The 18,343-nt window shown below is 41.9% G+C and overlaps 1 protein-coding gene across 3 annotated transcripts in view; it reads right to left on the reverse strand.

Annotated features, from left to right (window-relative positions):
• The window catches only part of SMPDL3B (sphingomyelin phosphodiesterase acid like 3B), a 38,433-nt gene that overhangs the window by 16,166 nt on the left and 3,924 nt on the right, over positions 1-18,343 (reverse strand). For all 3 annotated transcript variants that reach the window (XM_029619179.1, XM_029619181.1, XM_029619180.1), the window contains exons 2-4: positions 15,351-15,564; positions 7,037-7,134; positions 1,415-1,558 (exon numbers count right to left, since the gene is read on the reverse strand). In XM_029619179.1, the coding sequence (XP_029475039.1) occupies positions 1,415-1,558; positions 7,037-7,134; positions 15,351-15,564 (456 nt within the window). The remainder of the gene's footprint in view (positions 1-1,414; positions 1,559-7,036; positions 7,135-15,350; positions 15,565-18,343) is intronic.

Here is an 18,343-nt window from a genome sequence, read left to right on the forward strand (position 1 = left end):
AACATGCAAATTCTCTCTCATGCATATTCATTGTGGGTATCCTGAAAACTTGACTGGCTGGGGGGTCCCCAGGACAGGGTTGGGAACCACTGCTTTAAGGTATACATATTTCCATATGTACAAAAGAATTTTAACATTCCTAAAATGTTTTAATATAAGCACTGTAAAACATACATATTCTTGGGATTTAATATTAGATTTGGATAAAAGCTACTGGGTTTTTTGGTTTGTTTGTTTTTTTTTTGGGGGGGGGAGGGGGGAGGGGAGGAGGAAGGGTTGAGGGAGTTATGGGAAGAAGTTGGCCCAGCTATTTCCAGCTCAATCCAAAGCAAAATCACAGCACCACAAGCCTTCACTTTTAGTGACTTGGGTTTTGTTTTGCCTATTTGTAACCCCTGCCATTGCATGACCCCCAGATTGCAGCTGTCTCCAGGAGCTGGCAAACTTACCAAGTAAAGTCTTTATCAGTAGTTTCAGCATCGAGTGACAGCTAAGATGCCATGCCCCCATGAGCCGGGGCTGTGAACGGTGCCTCTACGGCATCCCTGGCCCCAGTCAGTCCAGGAAACGAGCAGAAAGCAGATCCAGGCCACCCACAAGGCTTTGTGCATCGTCGCATTGAGCCCCCATGGTGGATTCTGCTGCTCTACCTTTAAAGTAACTTATCTTGGATGAAAGTAATTTCTATTGTGCTTCTACGCTCATCATTCAATGATTCTTTCAACATCACCATGGCAGAGCTGTCTGTAAGTGTGCATCGTTATCAGTAACCAGGGCATGAGGGGTAGGGCTGTCTAAGTCTGATTTCTCTGGAGATCAGAGTGTGACAGACTCGTACAAGAGAGTGTGACAGACTCGTATAAGAGAGTGAGATGTAGCTGAGGATCAGAGGGCGCCAAGGCTCTCTAAGTGTGTGATAGCACTAGGCTTTCTTGGGTTTCTTGAAGTTTCCACCTGTTATGAACTTTCATGACTACCCAATATCTTTAGACCTTTCTTAGTATCAGATGTGGGTAATAATTACTCCTCTATTTGGCACAGTGGTTGGCAACAAATTCCAGTGGTTAGAGCCTAGAACCCAGAGCTGCAAACACAGATTCGTAATTTACTTCCTATCTACCAGCAGGACCAATGATGAATGCCACAGTACCCTGGCCAGCCAGGGAGCAGGGAAAGGAGATGTTTCTCCTTCAATAATGAGGCTGCTCAAGGTATGCCGCTGGTCCACTGCTAGTGGCACATCTCTCTCTTCTGCCCCTTGCAAATGTCTTGTCTGCCTGTCACCATGAGTCAGTAGCCTAACCTTGTTTTCAAACCGAGCTACTATCACAAGTAGTAATCTCATATAATGCTATATACAGTAAATACTAAATATTGCTAGATATTACAAGTAAATCACTTAGAATAAACATACCTTGTTCAAATGGCACAATGGATTCCTTGTTGAGCCAGGGAGCCCAAAGCTGTGCTATTTTTGTGTAGATAGTGTTATTTGCTGCAGGAAACTGGTTCTTGGGATGAAAGTCATGATTGCCCATTGCAGAATAAACTTTAGTATCTGTAGGACAAGAAATAAGTGCTAGGACATTTCAAGGAGAATTTTCAAAGAGGATTTACCGGGATATATTGCACTGGTGCAAAAAAATTTACCTCCTCAGAGAAGCTAAACATACACGCAGGGCTTTCATACCACCACATATTAGCCAGATTAAAAAAAAGAGAGACATTTCTTAGAGAGTGTTTTAGGTTGATAGAGGAAAATGTGTAGATTTGGCTTTCAAATGTGTGCGTGCAGTTTACCCCCATTGGCAGGCACAAATGTATGCGGGCACTTTGTATACTAGACCCTGTAGGCAGTCTTCAAAAGGGATAATACCTAGCTCGACAATTTCCCTTTGAACATTAGGTACAAGACTAATGTACACCATAGCACATTCGTACCTGGCAGCACCACAACATATTCTTGCACGCCTTTCAGGGGTACACTATTTTGCAGCAACAAATCTGTGGATGTTTGAGGATAAACACTTAGACAACCTGAGTATTAGAAATATATTTTTCATTGCTTAATCACGCAGGTCAATCCAAAGAGATTGATCCACTGCATGCAAGGACTTGTAGTTTCTGATCTCCCTAAGAAAAACAGCTGGCATTGGTCAGAAGGAAAGGGTGGATATTCGATATTAAATAGTTGGCATCCACGAGAGGACTAAAAACTTAGACATAGCTGGGAGAAATAACTCCAGAGGGGGTTTTTTTGTTGTTTTTTTTTGCAAACGCTCAGAAAAGAGGAGATGGAGCTGATGGAGGGTCAGGAAGAGAATTAGGAATAGAGATTTTGGCTGGGAAGAATAGAATCTTTTTAGGGATTTAAGAACAGGAATAGGTGGCACATCCAAGCAGAGTTTAAACACAAAAGAGAGAATGTGTCTCTAAGGTAGCAATGGGCTGGAGAGGGCCTCTAGTGGCTCCTGCGAGACCTTTCTGAAATTACTTTATGACAACAAAAAGAGGTCTCTCACCCAATGGACCAGAGTTCCCTTGATAGAGAAATTGATGCAAATCACTCATCTAAAGCAAATATATGGGGCTAAAGGGGTCATTTTCAAATAGTAGTTGCAAACTACATGGGCACTTTTCACGCATGTAGTTAAATTTTCAAAAAGAGAGAATGTCCATGTTTGTGTTTGAAAATTAACCAGTGCAAAATACACATGTCAAGTGTCCACGTGCATTACACCTGCTTTTTGTGCGAGAGCTTGAGAGGGGCAAAATAGCATGTGAGCGTTTGAAAATATAGATGTGCATGCTGTTTTCCCCAAACACCCCACACCTCTCTCCTAAATACACCCACAGGAACGCCCCTTATTCCCACAGCTAACAGAATGCATGCTAAGGAAGCTGGGCTTAGGTTTTAGCCACATCTGAGGAAGGCAGTTTTCAGACAGGCTGTTCGAACCGGGCAAATGCCTTTTGAAAGCTGCCCTCCAAGATGTTTACATGCAAATATCAGATGCACGTAAATCTTGGGTTAGGGACAGGAAGTGCCTAGCTCTCTCTCTCTTTGCAATGTTCATGCCATTGCCCCCCTAAAGAAAAAAAAATTCTTAACCTTGAAGGTCAGGGAAGAATTAGCAACAGCTAACATGGCTTCAAGAGCAATAGGTCCTGTCAAATTAACATCGGTTTCTTTAATGGTGTGAGCATCACCATTAGACAAAAGTAACAAGATAAACAATTTAATTGCTTGAACTTTGCTTGGAAAGATGGTGCTACAAGATAAGTATGATGGGGATTACATTTATTTTTGGATTCACAACTGGCCAAAGAGAAGATAGTTGAAGTAGTAACAGTATGGATCAATAAACAATTAAAGCTATTATAAGCGATACAGAGTGATTGAGGGCTGGTGCTCATACTGTAGGTATCCACCAATTTAAACAAGTCAGAAAGAATGGAGCCCTAATGGCCACCAAAAGCTTACATCTTTAAAACACTGGTTTAGCCTTACAAAAGTATAATTGCTATCCGTTTACTTTGTTGGTTTTCTTCTAACTAATATTGTAGTTGGTATGGGTTGAAGGAAGACCAAGACTTTGTAGAGTCCATCCTGCTTCTGACTGTTGGTTGGCTATGTTTTCCCAGTGAGATGTACTTAGAGCATGGCTTCCCAAATTATAATCATCATGAGCAGCTTCCTGGACTCGAACCACACCAATCTAGTTCTCCTCCATAAGCTTGCCCAATTTTCTCTGGATGGTAATGTTGCAACCATGTACATTAAACTTTCAGCTTTAGACAAATTGTATGTATTAAAACTCTGGCAAGTGACCCCAATATTGTAATTAAATCTGCAGATAAGGGTGGGGGATTGTCATCTTAAATAAGAATGATTACGAAGCAGAGGTATTGCGCCAATTAAATGACACATCCTTTTACCGTCCTTTGGCTATTGATCCCACGGAGGGTCTAAAATCAACAATTGAGTTGTTGGTTCAAGCTGCTTTGGACCGTAAATTTGTTACAACTTGTGAAGCTAAGTTTTTGACAGTGGAGTTTCTACTCATTCCAGATTTTTATACTCTTCCTAAAATACATAAAACTTTGGAAAATCCACCAGGCACTTGTATCAAGCATAGGATCCTGTCCTTGAACCTCTCTCAAAATTTGTGGACATTTTCTTGAAACCTTTTGTTTCTATGAATAAATCCTATGTACATGATTCGACACATCTAATTAGTATTTTAGAGGAGTTGACTGTACCATCAACACCCTTTTACTTTATGACATTGGATATAATATCATTATATTCAAACATACCGCAGTCTGAGGCACTGAGGGTCGTTGAGGACACTTTGAAGTTACAACCTGACCCCATACATGTTCCGGAGTTCCTTATGCAATTGGTTGAATTTGCTTTAAACAAGGAATTATTTTCATTTTGATACCACTTTTTATCAACAAGTTAAGGGCACTGCCATGGGGGCCATTATGGCCCCCAGCTTGGCATGCCTATACATTTCTAATTTTGAAGTGACATATGTTTACCCATCTGACTGGTCTCAGTTCTCTTACCTTTGGTTGCACTTTGACGATTTTTTTTGATCTGGCTAGGCACAGATATCCAGTTCTTTGTTTATTGATTGGCTAAACAATTGTAATCTACAATTTAATTTTAAAATTAACCCTTCAGAAATATCTTTTCTGGATGTTTTAATAACGGTTAATGATAAAAAAAAATCTTGTACAACATACAGGAAAGAAACTGACCGGAATACACTATTAAACTTTGATAGTTGCCATCCGAGGATACTTAAGAATAATATACCAATGGGTCAATTCCTCAGGCTGTGGCGGCTTTGTTCCTCTAAAGAAGATTTTTTGAATAAAGCTAAGGAGATGTCACAGCAGTTTAGGGAAAGGAGGTATCCAAGTAAAGTGGTGAGAAAAGCCTTTAAAACGGGCTTCAAATGTGAATAGGGAATTACTATTTATACCCCAAGATCAGTCTGTGGATATCATGACCAATTGTATCCTTCCGTTTTCTACTTTAAGTAGATCTGTAACAGATATAGTTCGTAAACATTGGAATGCACTTTCCTTGAACAGGATCTTTCAAGGACCCCTAAGATTTACTTATCGGAGGGGTATGAATTTAAAAGATGTTAACACACTCTGGCTTTAATCATATAAATCCTGACCAATCTTTGGTTGGCCTTCATAGTCCATGTGGACAATGTACAGTTTGTTCATTCACTGACACTATGTCTAGCTTTAACATCCCATGCAAGATAAAATTTACCATCTGAGAGGTTTGTCCGACTGCACTACGCAAGGCATAGTATATGTAATTCAATGTCCATGTCCTAGGTTGTACGTAGGGAAAACATTACGGATGATAAAGACTAGAATCATAGAGCATCGGTCTAATATTAAACACTCTCGTGAAAATGCTCCCCTTGTGGAACATTGGACACAATTTGCACATACCATATCGGATCTGTTCTTTTTTGTTTTGGAGGCAGTAGATCGTCCGACTCGGGGTGGGGATTACTCAGGTTTTAATACGTAAGGAACAGAGGTGGATACATATTTTGGATACAATCTCACCTAAAGGACTCAATAAAGAACTGGAAAGGAATTTTTTACTTAGATTCTTAATGGCCTCTTAAGGCTGCATTTTGATTGGTTCCTAGGTCTGTGATTTGATTGGTGCAACTGTTTCGCACCTTTTTCAGTTGTGTTTAAAACCCCGGAACACCATTTTACTATGCACTCCCTGTCAAATCTAATCTTGAAGTATACCGGTATGTCTGTATTTGAAATTTCTATTATGGTTTTATGTCGGTCTGTTTGCCTATTTTACTTAGTTCATGTTTCAATATGTTTGTTTACAGATTTGTTCTGAATCCTGTGTCCCTCGCGATGTAGCCTCGGCGAAACATGGGTCCATGTGGGGGGACCTGATTTAACTTTAATTTTAACAGTGGCGTTGCTGCTTGGATATGAATGATGAATTGATGAAATAAAAACACATTGGAAGTTGTATGGACTATAGAATATTTTCTGCACTTGTTCTATATAATGTTGTAACCATGACCATTTCCATCAGGGAAGGACAGGAAATACATTAAAAAATGTATACAAGTGTTTTGAAGGGCTACCATTGACTATGAGGTAACAGACTAGAGAAATGGAGAGGATTTCTACATAGAATGGTTCAGCTAGTTGTTCTGGCTCCTTTACGTATGGCTATGTGAAGTACAACATGTTCACCAAGGACCAAAAAACCTGCGACTATGAAGATCTGCTTTGATTTTAGATGCTAGGGCAGGGAGCTACCATTTTGAGATCATGAAGGCACTGGCTATGCAAGCAATGCTTTAATTTAGCCTCTTCCAAGAGGAGTTAAGAACATAAGAACATAAGAAATTGCCATGCTGAGTCAGACCAAGGATCCATCAAGCCCAGCATCCTGTTTTCAACAGAGGCTAAACCAGGCAACAAGAACCTGGCAAATACCCAAACACCAAGAAGATCCCACGCTACTGATGCAATTAATAGCAGTGGCTATTCCCTAAGTAAACTTGATTAATAGCCCTTAATGGACTTCTCCAAGAACTTATCCAAACCTTTTTTGAACCCAGCTACACTAACCTCACTAACCACATCCTCTGGCAACAAATTCCAGAGTTTAATTGTGCGTTGAGTGAAAAAGAATTTTCTCTGATTAGTCTTAAATGTGCTACTTGCTAACTTCATGGAATGCCCCCTAGTCCTTCTATTATCCAAAAGTGTAAAATAACTGATTCACATCTACTCGTTCAAGACCTCTCCTGATCTTAAAGACCTCTATCATATCCCCCTCAGCCGTCTCTTCTCCAAGCTGAAAAGTCCTAACCTCTTTGGTTAGGACTTTTCAGCTTTCAGCCTTTTGGTCTCTCTTCAGTCCAACCTACCATATCACTGTTTTATTTCACATGCCAGATATCGCTTTTGTAAACATGTATGTAAAAAGCCCTTAATTGATTCTTACCAGGAAAGACCTCTTTAATTAGCGTAGTCAACTTTTCCACAATACTTAGCACCGCCTCTTCTCCAAGCTTTTCATTGGGAACATGTGGCGTGTCATCACTGAAAAGGAGCAAATGGAAAAAAAATATTGCTTGCTCACTCAGTCAAAGTGTCAGGGGAAAATATTCCTACTTAACCACCCACGCACAATGAGATTTAATGCCTTCGTAGGTAACAGAGTAAGTTTAAAAAGGAAAGCCATACAAAGGTTGCTCCTTAGCCTGGCTGAGACAAGAAGTGCATATAGTTCCTTGGAGAAGGAAGGGAGAAACAGATACTGGTTTGTGTGATCCAGATCAGCATTGCAAAAATCTTAGGGAGAGGGGGGCTTAGTGTGAAAAAAAAAAATCAGTAAAATAAATACACAGAGCACTACTGTGGCCCCAGATTGTTACCTCTTTCGCCTTCAGGCTAGTTGGCTATAGAAAATGTGATTTATTAGAGGAAAGACATGCTAATGTTAATAAGTTGGTCAACGAATAAAACACTTTCATCATAGAGAACCATTCCCCTTGTCCCATGAAGCATGGGATGTATTTAGTCATGGGTTTAGACTTTGCATAACTTTGCCTACTGAGTTTATAAAGAGCACTGCCTTCACTAGAGCAGAGGGGTTTCCCCCATTTTAGAACTCTTCCTTTTGGGCTTCATAGGGTTTCAGTAACCTTGCAGAGCCTTATGGATAAAAAGAACACGGAGCTTATTGCACCTCAAATTTAAGAGACACTTCATTTAGAAGAACCTGAGAAATCATCTTCTAAACAAATACAGCATATGTAATAAACCCCTATAAATGTCTGTTTATAAAGGAATAAAACTACCTGGCGTTTGTTGGGAAATCTGCATAACCTGAACCACACCTTCTTCCTAGCAATGGAGGAAGGAGTCCACAGTACATCTGAAGCAGGAACGCTGGTAGGGGTGGTGTCAATAAGCAATATTCCAGTCACAGGCATCTCAGACTCAGATCAAATTTAAACCTTAACATTTGAGTCAACTACAGTTGGACTTTGTTCCCATTTTCTCTTTTTGTGTTGAACCAGGCCAAAAAGTTTAGGGTAAGTGTAGCTCATTAGTCAGATATTCAGCTTTGACTAACTCCTAAAAAAAAAAAAAGCTAGAAAACTTATTTCATAAGGTGGTGATTTCTTCAAGAGAGAGGGTAGGAGATCATCCTGCACTTACATCCTACACTGTATTGTAAACCTGACATAAGGTTTCTTGTGGTGTTGTGAGGTAGGAGTTTGCTAACCCTCCAACTCTTAACTCCTCTCTTTTAGGTCTTGTAGCTAATTTTAATCAGAAGGCCTTTTATAAGCATTTTGGATATATATTATGAGGTAGATTTTAAAAGCCTTGCGTGCATAAAAATGGCCATGCGGATTTTAAATAGCCAAGAAGGACGCGCATACATTAATGTACATGCACTCAGAAAAAGGGTAGGGCCAGCATGGACACTTGTTACCCCTAATTTTAACTCAGACAGCATGCATATAACTTTGCTACAGCTCTTCGGGGGGGGGGGGGGGGGGGAAAGAGAGAGAGACACACACACAGACACTGTTTATAAAGGCTCAGCCTGGCACTTTGATTCGGGTTCAGTTTTCGGGAGGTGGCGTTAGACATTCCTTGTAAAATTGACATCATTAAAGAATTTTAGACCTTATAAGCGATAAATGCTAACGAGGGGTTGATGTGTACACGGCAGTCTTTTCATCGCTTATAAGGACTAAAATTCTTTAATTTTAATTTTACAAGGAATAGCTCTGAATGTTTCTGTACCACCACCTCCCAAAAACTCAGCTCGAATCAAAGTGCCTCCTTACAATGGTCCATATATTGAGTGTCAGGCTGAGCCTTATAAAGTCTCTCTCGCTCTCCTCCCCTCCAGACATACACACAAGAAGAGGTATTTTAAAACTTATGCGTATACTTTTCGCATGGTGAGCTGGGCGCACACGCGACTCTTAAAATCTACCTGTAGTTGTATGGGATTGTGAGTAAGAAAGCGGAGCATGTATGTTTCCGAAGTGCATTACATATTCAAGTAGATTGAGACTTCCTGCTAATAAGCAGTTTTGTGCCAGTGCTCCGCTATGATTTCTCTGCAGCCCCCACTTGCCAGATTCCATGTCACTTCTTGAAACTGAATTTCTAAGATGCACCAAATGTCATCACTACCCAGTCCTTGATCATCTTCTGTCCAAGGCTCTCTCTTTCTCCACCTCTTTATCACCTGCCTAACCCGTATCTGTTTTGGAGGTTTCAAGTGCTGACAGTTAGAGTGCACACAATGTGCGCATTTCCCACAAATAGTCATTTTCTGTTTTGTTTTTTTTATTAGTCTGTGGCTGCTTGTTGTATTGGCTTCTGGTCACAATAAAAAGTGAGTGGATAGGAAGTGAACATTCTTAATTGGAAATGATCAAAATGATCATAGGGACAAGATCATCATCAATGCGAATGCAATTTTGTAATTGTGGCTGATGTCAAATCAAGCTGATTTTATGGACACAACGTGAGAAAGGCGAGAAGAAGTGGGAGGGAATGGTACTGTGATAGCTGCAGTCACTTAACACAAAGGTCTGTCCCAGGTCAGGCCTCCCAGTCATCCCTTCCACTAGCAGCCAGGGAATCACTACCCCCACCAGCAGATCAGAACAGCATTGGTGCAGCATCAGGCCTGAGAGGGCCTAGCCCGGATACTTTCTCTCATCAATTCCCAGCCTTACAAGGAACACTGCTGCTGCTGCTGTATATTCAACGCCACTGGACCTGCCAATGATAAACTCTCAACCCCTTATGTTCCTGCTGATGAAGGCTTAAGGCAAGAGGAGAGTAATTCTCTTGGCTCATGGAGGTTAATTTATAAACAGCCAGCACCAGTGAATATTGCCACCCATCACAAATCAAAAGGCCTAGGAGGGGGAAAGGAGTTCTTTACTGGTAAGAGAGGAAACACTGGGTTGTCACCATCATTTTCTTCTCTGTTTTGACTTCCAACATCTTCAGACCCACCTTCACAGCCATAATCCTCCCCATCCTGACTCTATCGCTCCAACCCTCACCTCCACCACCACCTGCAATGGACCTGCCCCAAAATCACCATTAAAGGGACAGCCAAATGATCTTTTCTGACACATGATCGGGTGCATTACAAAAATTATTTCCCTGTCTTTCTCTATCCTCCCTCCAATTTCAGTTTGTTTAGCTGATAGAGTTGATCAGGTTTTTTTTTTGTTTGTTTTATTTTTCCCCCCCCAAGTCATGGGGGTTAATGATTTAGTGTAAAAAAAAAAAGGTACAAAGTTGAAACTGTGATAGCTTACAGAGATTCACAATATGAATGAATGTTCCCATCTTTGTAGTTCTAGGGGTTTGTAATTGTTTTTTTTAATCCAAGTGCATTTAAAAGATACCTTTGTACTCTGATGTATTATGCAGTTTGTTTTTGGTGAATGCTTTGCAACTTATGCTGATTCTTGATCCAGCTGGGAGGGTTTTATTCCATCCAGTTTAATCTAAGTATTTATCACCACCATAACAATGATTAGAAAGTTCAGAGTCCTTCATAGCTTCCGATAAAGGCAGTGTATTCAGTACCTGAGTATAATCCACTGAGAAATGTCTGAAAGGCAGAATATAAATACAGATAGAACAGTGGGTCTCAGAATGTGTATATCAGCAATTGCGATAGTGCTAAGATAATGGTAAACCAACCTAATAAAACTAATAACTACAAAAGTCTTATTAGATATTCTAATTATTTCTATTATCCCCAGGCCTGAGGAGATCATCAAAACCCAGGTCTCCTTCATGGCCAAAGACAGCACTGCCACCAAGCTATCTGGCCAACTCATCTATATTTTATTCTTTGCTTTGTAGTTTGCACTGCATCAAATATTTTTAAACATTATCCAGATATCTAAAATGCATACTCTTCCCTGCAGCTACTACCTTGCTAACTTTTTTTTTTCCCCCACTTATATTCTGTCCTTTCCAAAAAGATCTTAGGTGGAAAACAAACTAATAATTATAAAACAAATTACAACAAAGCCTAAAATAACAATCCAGAGAATATGCAGTATATTAAATAAGCAGGGTTGATGGCCTCCCTAGGAGCAGCAGTCCTCACCCAACAGTGACATCTGGTGGTCAGACTGAGCATGTACATCCAGCATCAAGTTCCTGAGAGAGGCAGGGCCTGTAGCCCTCAGAGGATGGTGACTGGGCTGAACGGTTGCAAATGTACAGTTATAGTCATGCTGCCTGCTGCACTTACATACCACGGCAGGTTCATTCCGCAAATTTTACTGCCCACTGACTAAAGAAATCGTTTCAAGGCAAACGCAAGAAAACATACCGTTTTATTGGATGGCCCCCTGTCCTGGCATTTTTGGAGAGGGTAAACAACCAGTTGCTGGTGGTTTGTTCTTTCGCTCATGACCTTGTAGGCCTATATCATTTTCCAAGCTATAAAGCTTTAATGCTTTCAGCCTTGCTCTGGCTAAGAGATGCCCCACTCCTCTCACCATGCTGGTTGCCCTTCTCTGTACCTTCTTGAGCTCCACTACATCTTTTCTGAGCTGGGTGGCAACCAGTACTCCAGCTATGATCACGCCAGGGCTCTAGATAAAAGCAGCATAAGATCTTTGGATTTGTCAGGCACTTTTCCAAATTACTCCTAATATATAGCTGGCATTTTTGGCTGCCCTGGCACACTTGCTGATGGTTTCAATGTGCGGTCCACAGTAATTTCAAGATCCCGCTCTTATCAGTTTATGAGAGTGGACCCCAGCAATGGGTACTGGAAGTTTGGGATTTTTGTTCTCCCCATATGCCTTACTTTGCACTTGTCTATATTAAATTCCATTTACTATTTAGATGCCCAATTTTTCTAGATTCTCCTACAGTCTTATACAATTATTTATAGACTTTTCTATACCGGTGTTTGGAATCAGTTTACAATCTCTACAGCATTTATAGATAAAAATACGTTAAGACAATCCTTACAATATAAATAGTTATTATAAAAACTTCAAAGATAAAGGTAAACTAAAATTATCTAAAAACTAGCAAAATATTAAAAAACAGTATGTTTTGTTTTAGCTACCTTACAAAGTTTGGTAGCCTCTGCAAGTTTCGCAACCTCACTCGTCTAGATAATTTATAATCCAATTGAATAGGACCAGGCCTGCAGCAGTCCACGCTCTATCCCTTCCAGTTTGAGGACTAGCCCTTCACTCCTACTGGATCTCCTTCCCTTTAACTAGTTACTGCTCCATGAATGGACGTTGCCTTCTGTCTCGCATGTGTTACTTTGTTAAATGCCTTTGTAAAGTCGACTGGGTCCCCAACAGCCATGTGCCTAGTTACATTTTCAAAGAATTTGAATAGATATGCAAGACATATGACTTGCCTTCCCAAAATCCATGCTGGCTATTCCTAATTCTACCAGTTCAATGAATGTGTTCTTGAAAATGGTCTCCACAGTCTTACCGGATATCGATGTCTTATAATTGTGCAGTTTGCTCCCAGAGCTCTTCTTAAAAATTAGAGTCGCGTTAGCCCCGTTCCACTCTTCTGGTACAGCAGCCATTGTCAGTGACAAAATTGCAGAATCAGTATATAAGTGCGTCTGCAATTTCTGGCTTTACTTCTTTCAGAACTCTGGGGTGAATTTCACCTTATTACTGTTTAACATAGCTATAATTCTTATCATTTGTTCCTGCTCAACAGTAATATCTTTTGGCACTGCAGTGGCATCAGCGGTAAAGAAGGCTTCTGGTTGGGAGAGCTTCCTAACATCCTCCTCGGTGAAGACCAACACAAACCATGCAGCTCATCGGCACCGACATTTTGACTTGCTCTGAAGAGCTGGCGCTAAAGTTGATTAAAGCTTCAATTATTTGTCTTGGCGGCTTGATGTAGATAGTCACCGTTTAGGGGAAAGTATTCCCTGAAGAAGCGTGAAACATCAGATATCTAGTGTTGCTGTTGGGGCTTTAGCTGCTGGTGGAGTTTGTCTTTTTTGGAGTTGCTGAAAGTTACTCTGCAGGGTACGGTTCTGGCAGCAAGTCTTGAGTTGCTTTTTTTTAAACTGCAAGCCTGTACTCTTGCTTTCAACCTTCTTTTCCTTTCAGTGGATATCAAAACAACTTTTTGATTGAGTTTCTCTCATGTGGAACTACTGGGCAACTTGATGAACGCTGCTGGATACAATTTTTTGTATTTATGATGAATGGTGTCTGATTGCAGCCCTTTTTGAAGAAGGATTTTTTTTTTTTTAGTTTTTAAAGTGTTGATTGTAATTGGGAAGGGTATAAGTTTGTTAAGAACATAAGAAATTGCCATACTGGGTCAGACCAAGGGTCCATCAAGCCCAGCATCCTGCTTCCAATAGTGGCCAATGTAGGCTACAAGTACCTGGCAAGTACCCAAAAACTAAGTCTATCCCACGCTACTGATGCTAGTAATAGCAGTGACTATTTTCTAAGTCAACTTAATTAATAGCAGGTAATGGACTTCAAGAACTTATCCAAAACTATACTAACTGCACTAACCACATCCTCTGGCAACAAATTCCAGCGTTTAATGGTGTATTAAGTGAAAAAGAACTTTCTCCGATTAGTTTTAAAATGTGCTACATGCTAACTTCATGGAGTGCCCCCTAGTCCTTCTATTATCTGAAAGAGTAAATAACCAATTCACATCTACCCGTTCTAGGCCTCTCATGATTTTAAACACCTCTATCATATCCCCCCTCAGCCGTCTCTTCTCCAAGCTGAACAGCCCTAACCTCTTTAGTTGTTCCTCATATTGAAGCTGTTTCATTCCCTTTATCATTTTGGCCCTTCTCCATCCCAACTATATCCTTTTTGAGATACAGTGACCAAAACCGTACACAATATTCAAGGTGCGGTCTCACCATGGAGTGATACAGAGGCATTATGACATTTTCCATTTTATTCACCCTTCCCTTCCTAATAATTCCTAACATTTTGTTTGCTTTTTTGACTGCCGCAGCACTCTGAGCCAATTATTTCACTGTATTATCCACTGACACCTAGATCTCTTTCCTGGGTGGTAATTCCTAACATTGTGTAACTACAGCATAGGTTATTTTTCCCTATATGCATCACCTTGCACTTATCCACATGTTTTGTGTGTGTGTGTTTCAATATATTTCCTAACTGTGGTCTGACTTTAGAGGGATGGTTTTCGGGTGCGTTTGTTTTATTTTTAAGCATATATAGGTATTTAAGTGAAATATGGTACTGCTAATTATGAATGGTATACTTTGTTTTACTCATTGAAAGATTGTGATAGCACATTTTTATCTAGTCTAAGGTCCATATTCAAAATCCATTTAGACAGTTAACTTAATAGTTATCCATTTAAAAATTACTTACCCAGCTATATTCAGCATTTAAACGACTAAATTCTAGCTGGCTAATAAGTTAGCCGGATGAGCTAGGAGCAGTTCTGGGGCATAAATGGGAGAAGTTGAGTTAGCGGGTTAAGTTAACTGTCTAATTCCGATATTCAGAGTTAGCCAGCTAAGTCTGGTTACAAAGAACTGCCCTAAAGTTAGCTGGCCATATTGAATAGAGCGACTGTACTGTTGAATATGCCTCCAAAGTTAGCCAGATATGTTTATCCGGCTAACTTTGCTATCCGGACTAGGTCTGAATATAGATTTTTTTTTTCTTTTTATGGAGGAGACATTCATCCAGCTGATAATTAAAGTCCCCCATTATTGTTGTTTCACTCACTTTGCTGGCCTTCTTGATCTGTGGTCTGGAGGAGAGTAATACTGTACTGCCTCCCTCCTAAACTCCCCCCCCCCCCCCCTCCATGAGATCATCACGCATCGCACATTCCCATGACAGTGCTGAGCATCTTGTGTGTGTGACTGTGTTCTGCTGAAAGTGGGTTCTGCTGCTCCAGCATTCACAGAGAATCAGAGGGCAGTGGCTTGGGTGAAAGTCCGCTACCCTTCCCTTCTCACTGGGCAAGGTCCAACACACGCAATTCCAGTTTCTAAAGCCAGAAAATGACTTCTTATCGCTAGCTGTGTACACTGTTGATAAAATGTTTGCTTCCCTTCAATTGAGTGTCCTGTCACCTTTAGCTGCTGAGAACAGGAATGGCTGGGACCCTCTGCCTTTCTCTGACTACTTTGACTATAAAATGAGAATCTTGCTGCTCTTAGCTCGATTATGAACTACTGTATCTTTTTTTTTCTGCTTTAACCACAGCGAGGAGTTTCTTACCCAGTCCAAAGGATAAAGTCTGGGTCTGGCAGGATATTCCTCATGGCATGCACAGAAGAATTAATGAGAATCCAGGGGGCGTCGCAGAGGTAATGCCCCCACATCCCCGCATTTAGCACTGGCTGGGAGCCGGCAGAGGGGCACACTTGTAGAGGGTCAGTAGAGACGGTGTAATTGGGGTCCAAGTGAAGATCTGTCAGGTGCCAAAAGTGACCTGCAAAACACAGAATAGAAATGCTTTGGTTTTTGCCTTTGTTTCTCTGAATGAAGAATTTGCCATGGAAATGTGAATGTATTTCACAAGGGGGGGGGTCAGAGTGTTAGAAGAAGTGCAGCTTTCCTGCATTGTGAGTTCTCCGATGAACTGATGTTTGCTGTGTAGACCGTCGTGCACCGTTCTGGCCAGCTTTTGCTGAGTGTATGGTATATAAAAGTTGGAAATAAACAAACACAGATGTAGATCCACCACTGTGCTCATGGTCCAGGACAAACATGCCTGGAGGATCTAAACATTGCAGGATTTACACAAGAGACAAAAACCTGAAGATAGTCCTCGACACCCTATTAAAAGTCCAGGGTATCAAATGCTCTAGTGCACCAGCTATGAATCTTGTGGCTCAGGAGATGGACACAGGGATACATAAGCTGTCACCTCTAGGAATGAGTAGCTCAAGGAACAGACACAGTGATACAGAGCTTTTCACATCTAGGACTGGATGGCTCGGGGGGGAAGACGCAAGGATACAGAACCTGTCATCACTAGCAGTGAATGGCCAAGAGTGGTCAAGGGGATACAGAGCCTTTTACCTCTGAAGGGGTGGGGCTCAAGAGATAGGACTCTCCTCAGGACACAGATATGAAAAGTCCATTCTAAGTAATAAAAAAAAAATGGCTTCCTCTGCCTGCGTTGCACCCACAGTGATCAGAGGCTTATACCCCTCCTGAGTGGTAATAATCACAAACTGACCCTCTTCTGGCTGGGGTGGAAGATAGTACGAGTAGTAGCACAGGAGGGTCTAAAACGGAAGGCAGTTGGACCTGGGACGTGATGCAGAACACGAGAAACACACTTCACATGGGTAAGTGTGCGAGGTGTGCCCAGATGAGAGCCTCTCCTCCCAGGTCAAGCCTTCCATGGCTCCTCCTCCCCAGGACGTGCGTGTGACAGAGAGACACTGCCTTCTATACTTTAATCACGGCATAAAAACGTGGCACGGTAAAATAATGTACTGCTCTCTGCTATTTTAAAGCAGCAGCACCACCTCTGCCAGGGAAAATTTACTTCTGCAGCAAACAAGATGAGAACCCTTACAGCAGTGAGCAAAGGTGATCATCCCTCACTGGAGGAAAGCTGGAAGAGGGAAGATATGATCGAAGCATTCAGAAAGAAAAATTCAAGAAGGAAGACTCGGAGGAAAAAAAAAAAAAAGAGTTCTTTACGGAGAGGTCGGTAGCTGTCTGGCACAGAGTTGGCTGAAACCAGTACCGAAACAGACTTTAAAGCAGGCATCGTGCAAAACAGGGTCGAGGGCTGTCCCGCTGCCTCTGTTGTAGTAGCAGAGGGGCCCCGTTGCAATACCCGAGTTGGGTCTTCCACACCCCGGCCGGCTGGGGGTGCTGCAGAGGCAGCACTCCATAGCCACCAGGGGAGAGGGAGTCGCAGTCATCGTTAAGGGCGATGACTGGCAGCCAGGTTTAGAGCCGCTCACAACAACAGGGTTCCGGCAAATGGCTCCATTGCTACAATGATCGGACTAGGAACAGCGGAAGGAGAAGGGTCTATCAGAATGGGGGAGAGGGAGGCAATCAGGTAGATGTGAATGAAGGCCCTTAGCGTCAGATGTCAACTCTGGTTCCAAATGAGCTGGAGCAGAAAGGAGGAACTGCTATTTCCCCACCCCCCAAAAAAAAAAAGAAAAACAGGATTGAAAGACTGTATAAAAAGACATAAGGGATAATCCTGGTAACTGGTTTACGTATGGAAGCCTTTTTATGCTCATTAACCATGAATGAGAGGAATAAAGATGGAGAACAACTGACTTGCATATGAAGAGATATCCTACAGGCAGTCAAGCCTGCAAGTCCAACAGCTGGGAGACCTTCTTAGCTGGAGCAGTGTAGATGGAAATACCCAGGCAGACAGCGAGAGCCGATTGGTGCAAGTTTGCCACTATCTTCTATGTTACTGTGTGCAATGAATGTCTGTGCCTATTGTTTTATTATGGTCAGACACTAAGGGGGAGCTGAGGGAACGATTAGTGGGCCCCCCTCATCCTCTCCTGGCCCTCTGGCACCTGAATTGCCAGTCAGTTGCTTTTAGGGCAGTCCTCAAAGTGGTGGTCGGGGGCATGAGAGATGAGAAAGAAGAGGCTGACTCAGGATCTGGGGGGGAGGGGGGTGTCATGTTCTTGGCTCTCAGTTAATTCAGTGCTACTTGTATTTTTGTGATAAGGTTGATTTGGAAAACAAACAGTTCTAGAGTTAAGGGACACGTGTGTCTGTGGTCCGCATGTATGCACGAATCCAAAACAAACAAAAAAAACAAAACACCTCCAGACTCCTCTGCACCTGCCCGCCCACCCACTCCTGTCACAAGGTCTTCGGGACGCACACAGACACAAATGTGGTGACCTCAGAAGTAGGCCAAAGGGTTCCCTGGGATTTCCTGCCACTGCGGATGGCCAATTCTACTTGTGGCAAAGTAAGAGACTTTGCTGAGAGCAGAAGGCAGAACACACCCACGCCGGCAAGCCGCAGCCTGCTAGCGACTATGCATCGCCCAGATCCTCCTCTGCATTGGTTCTGGTGACCACGGATCCACCTGCATACAGAATGCGCTTTGTCCTAGGCATTTCTATTCACATTACACCTCATCTGCGCACGTTCCCAGAGTATCCAGCAACTTCTGCAGTCAGAACAGCTTTCGTTGGATTTCCTTCCCCACCAAGTTTTGTGCTAGGAACACAGACTAAAACCTTACACTATATACCCGC

The sequence above is a fragment of the Rhinatrema bivittatum genome, chromosome 11 (assembly GCF_901001135.1).
Source record: "Rhinatrema bivittatum chromosome 11, aRhiBiv1.1, whole genome shotgun sequence".
NCBI classification, from domain to species: domain Eukaryota; kingdom Metazoa; phylum Chordata; class Amphibia; order Gymnophiona; family Rhinatrematidae; genus Rhinatrema; species Rhinatrema bivittatum.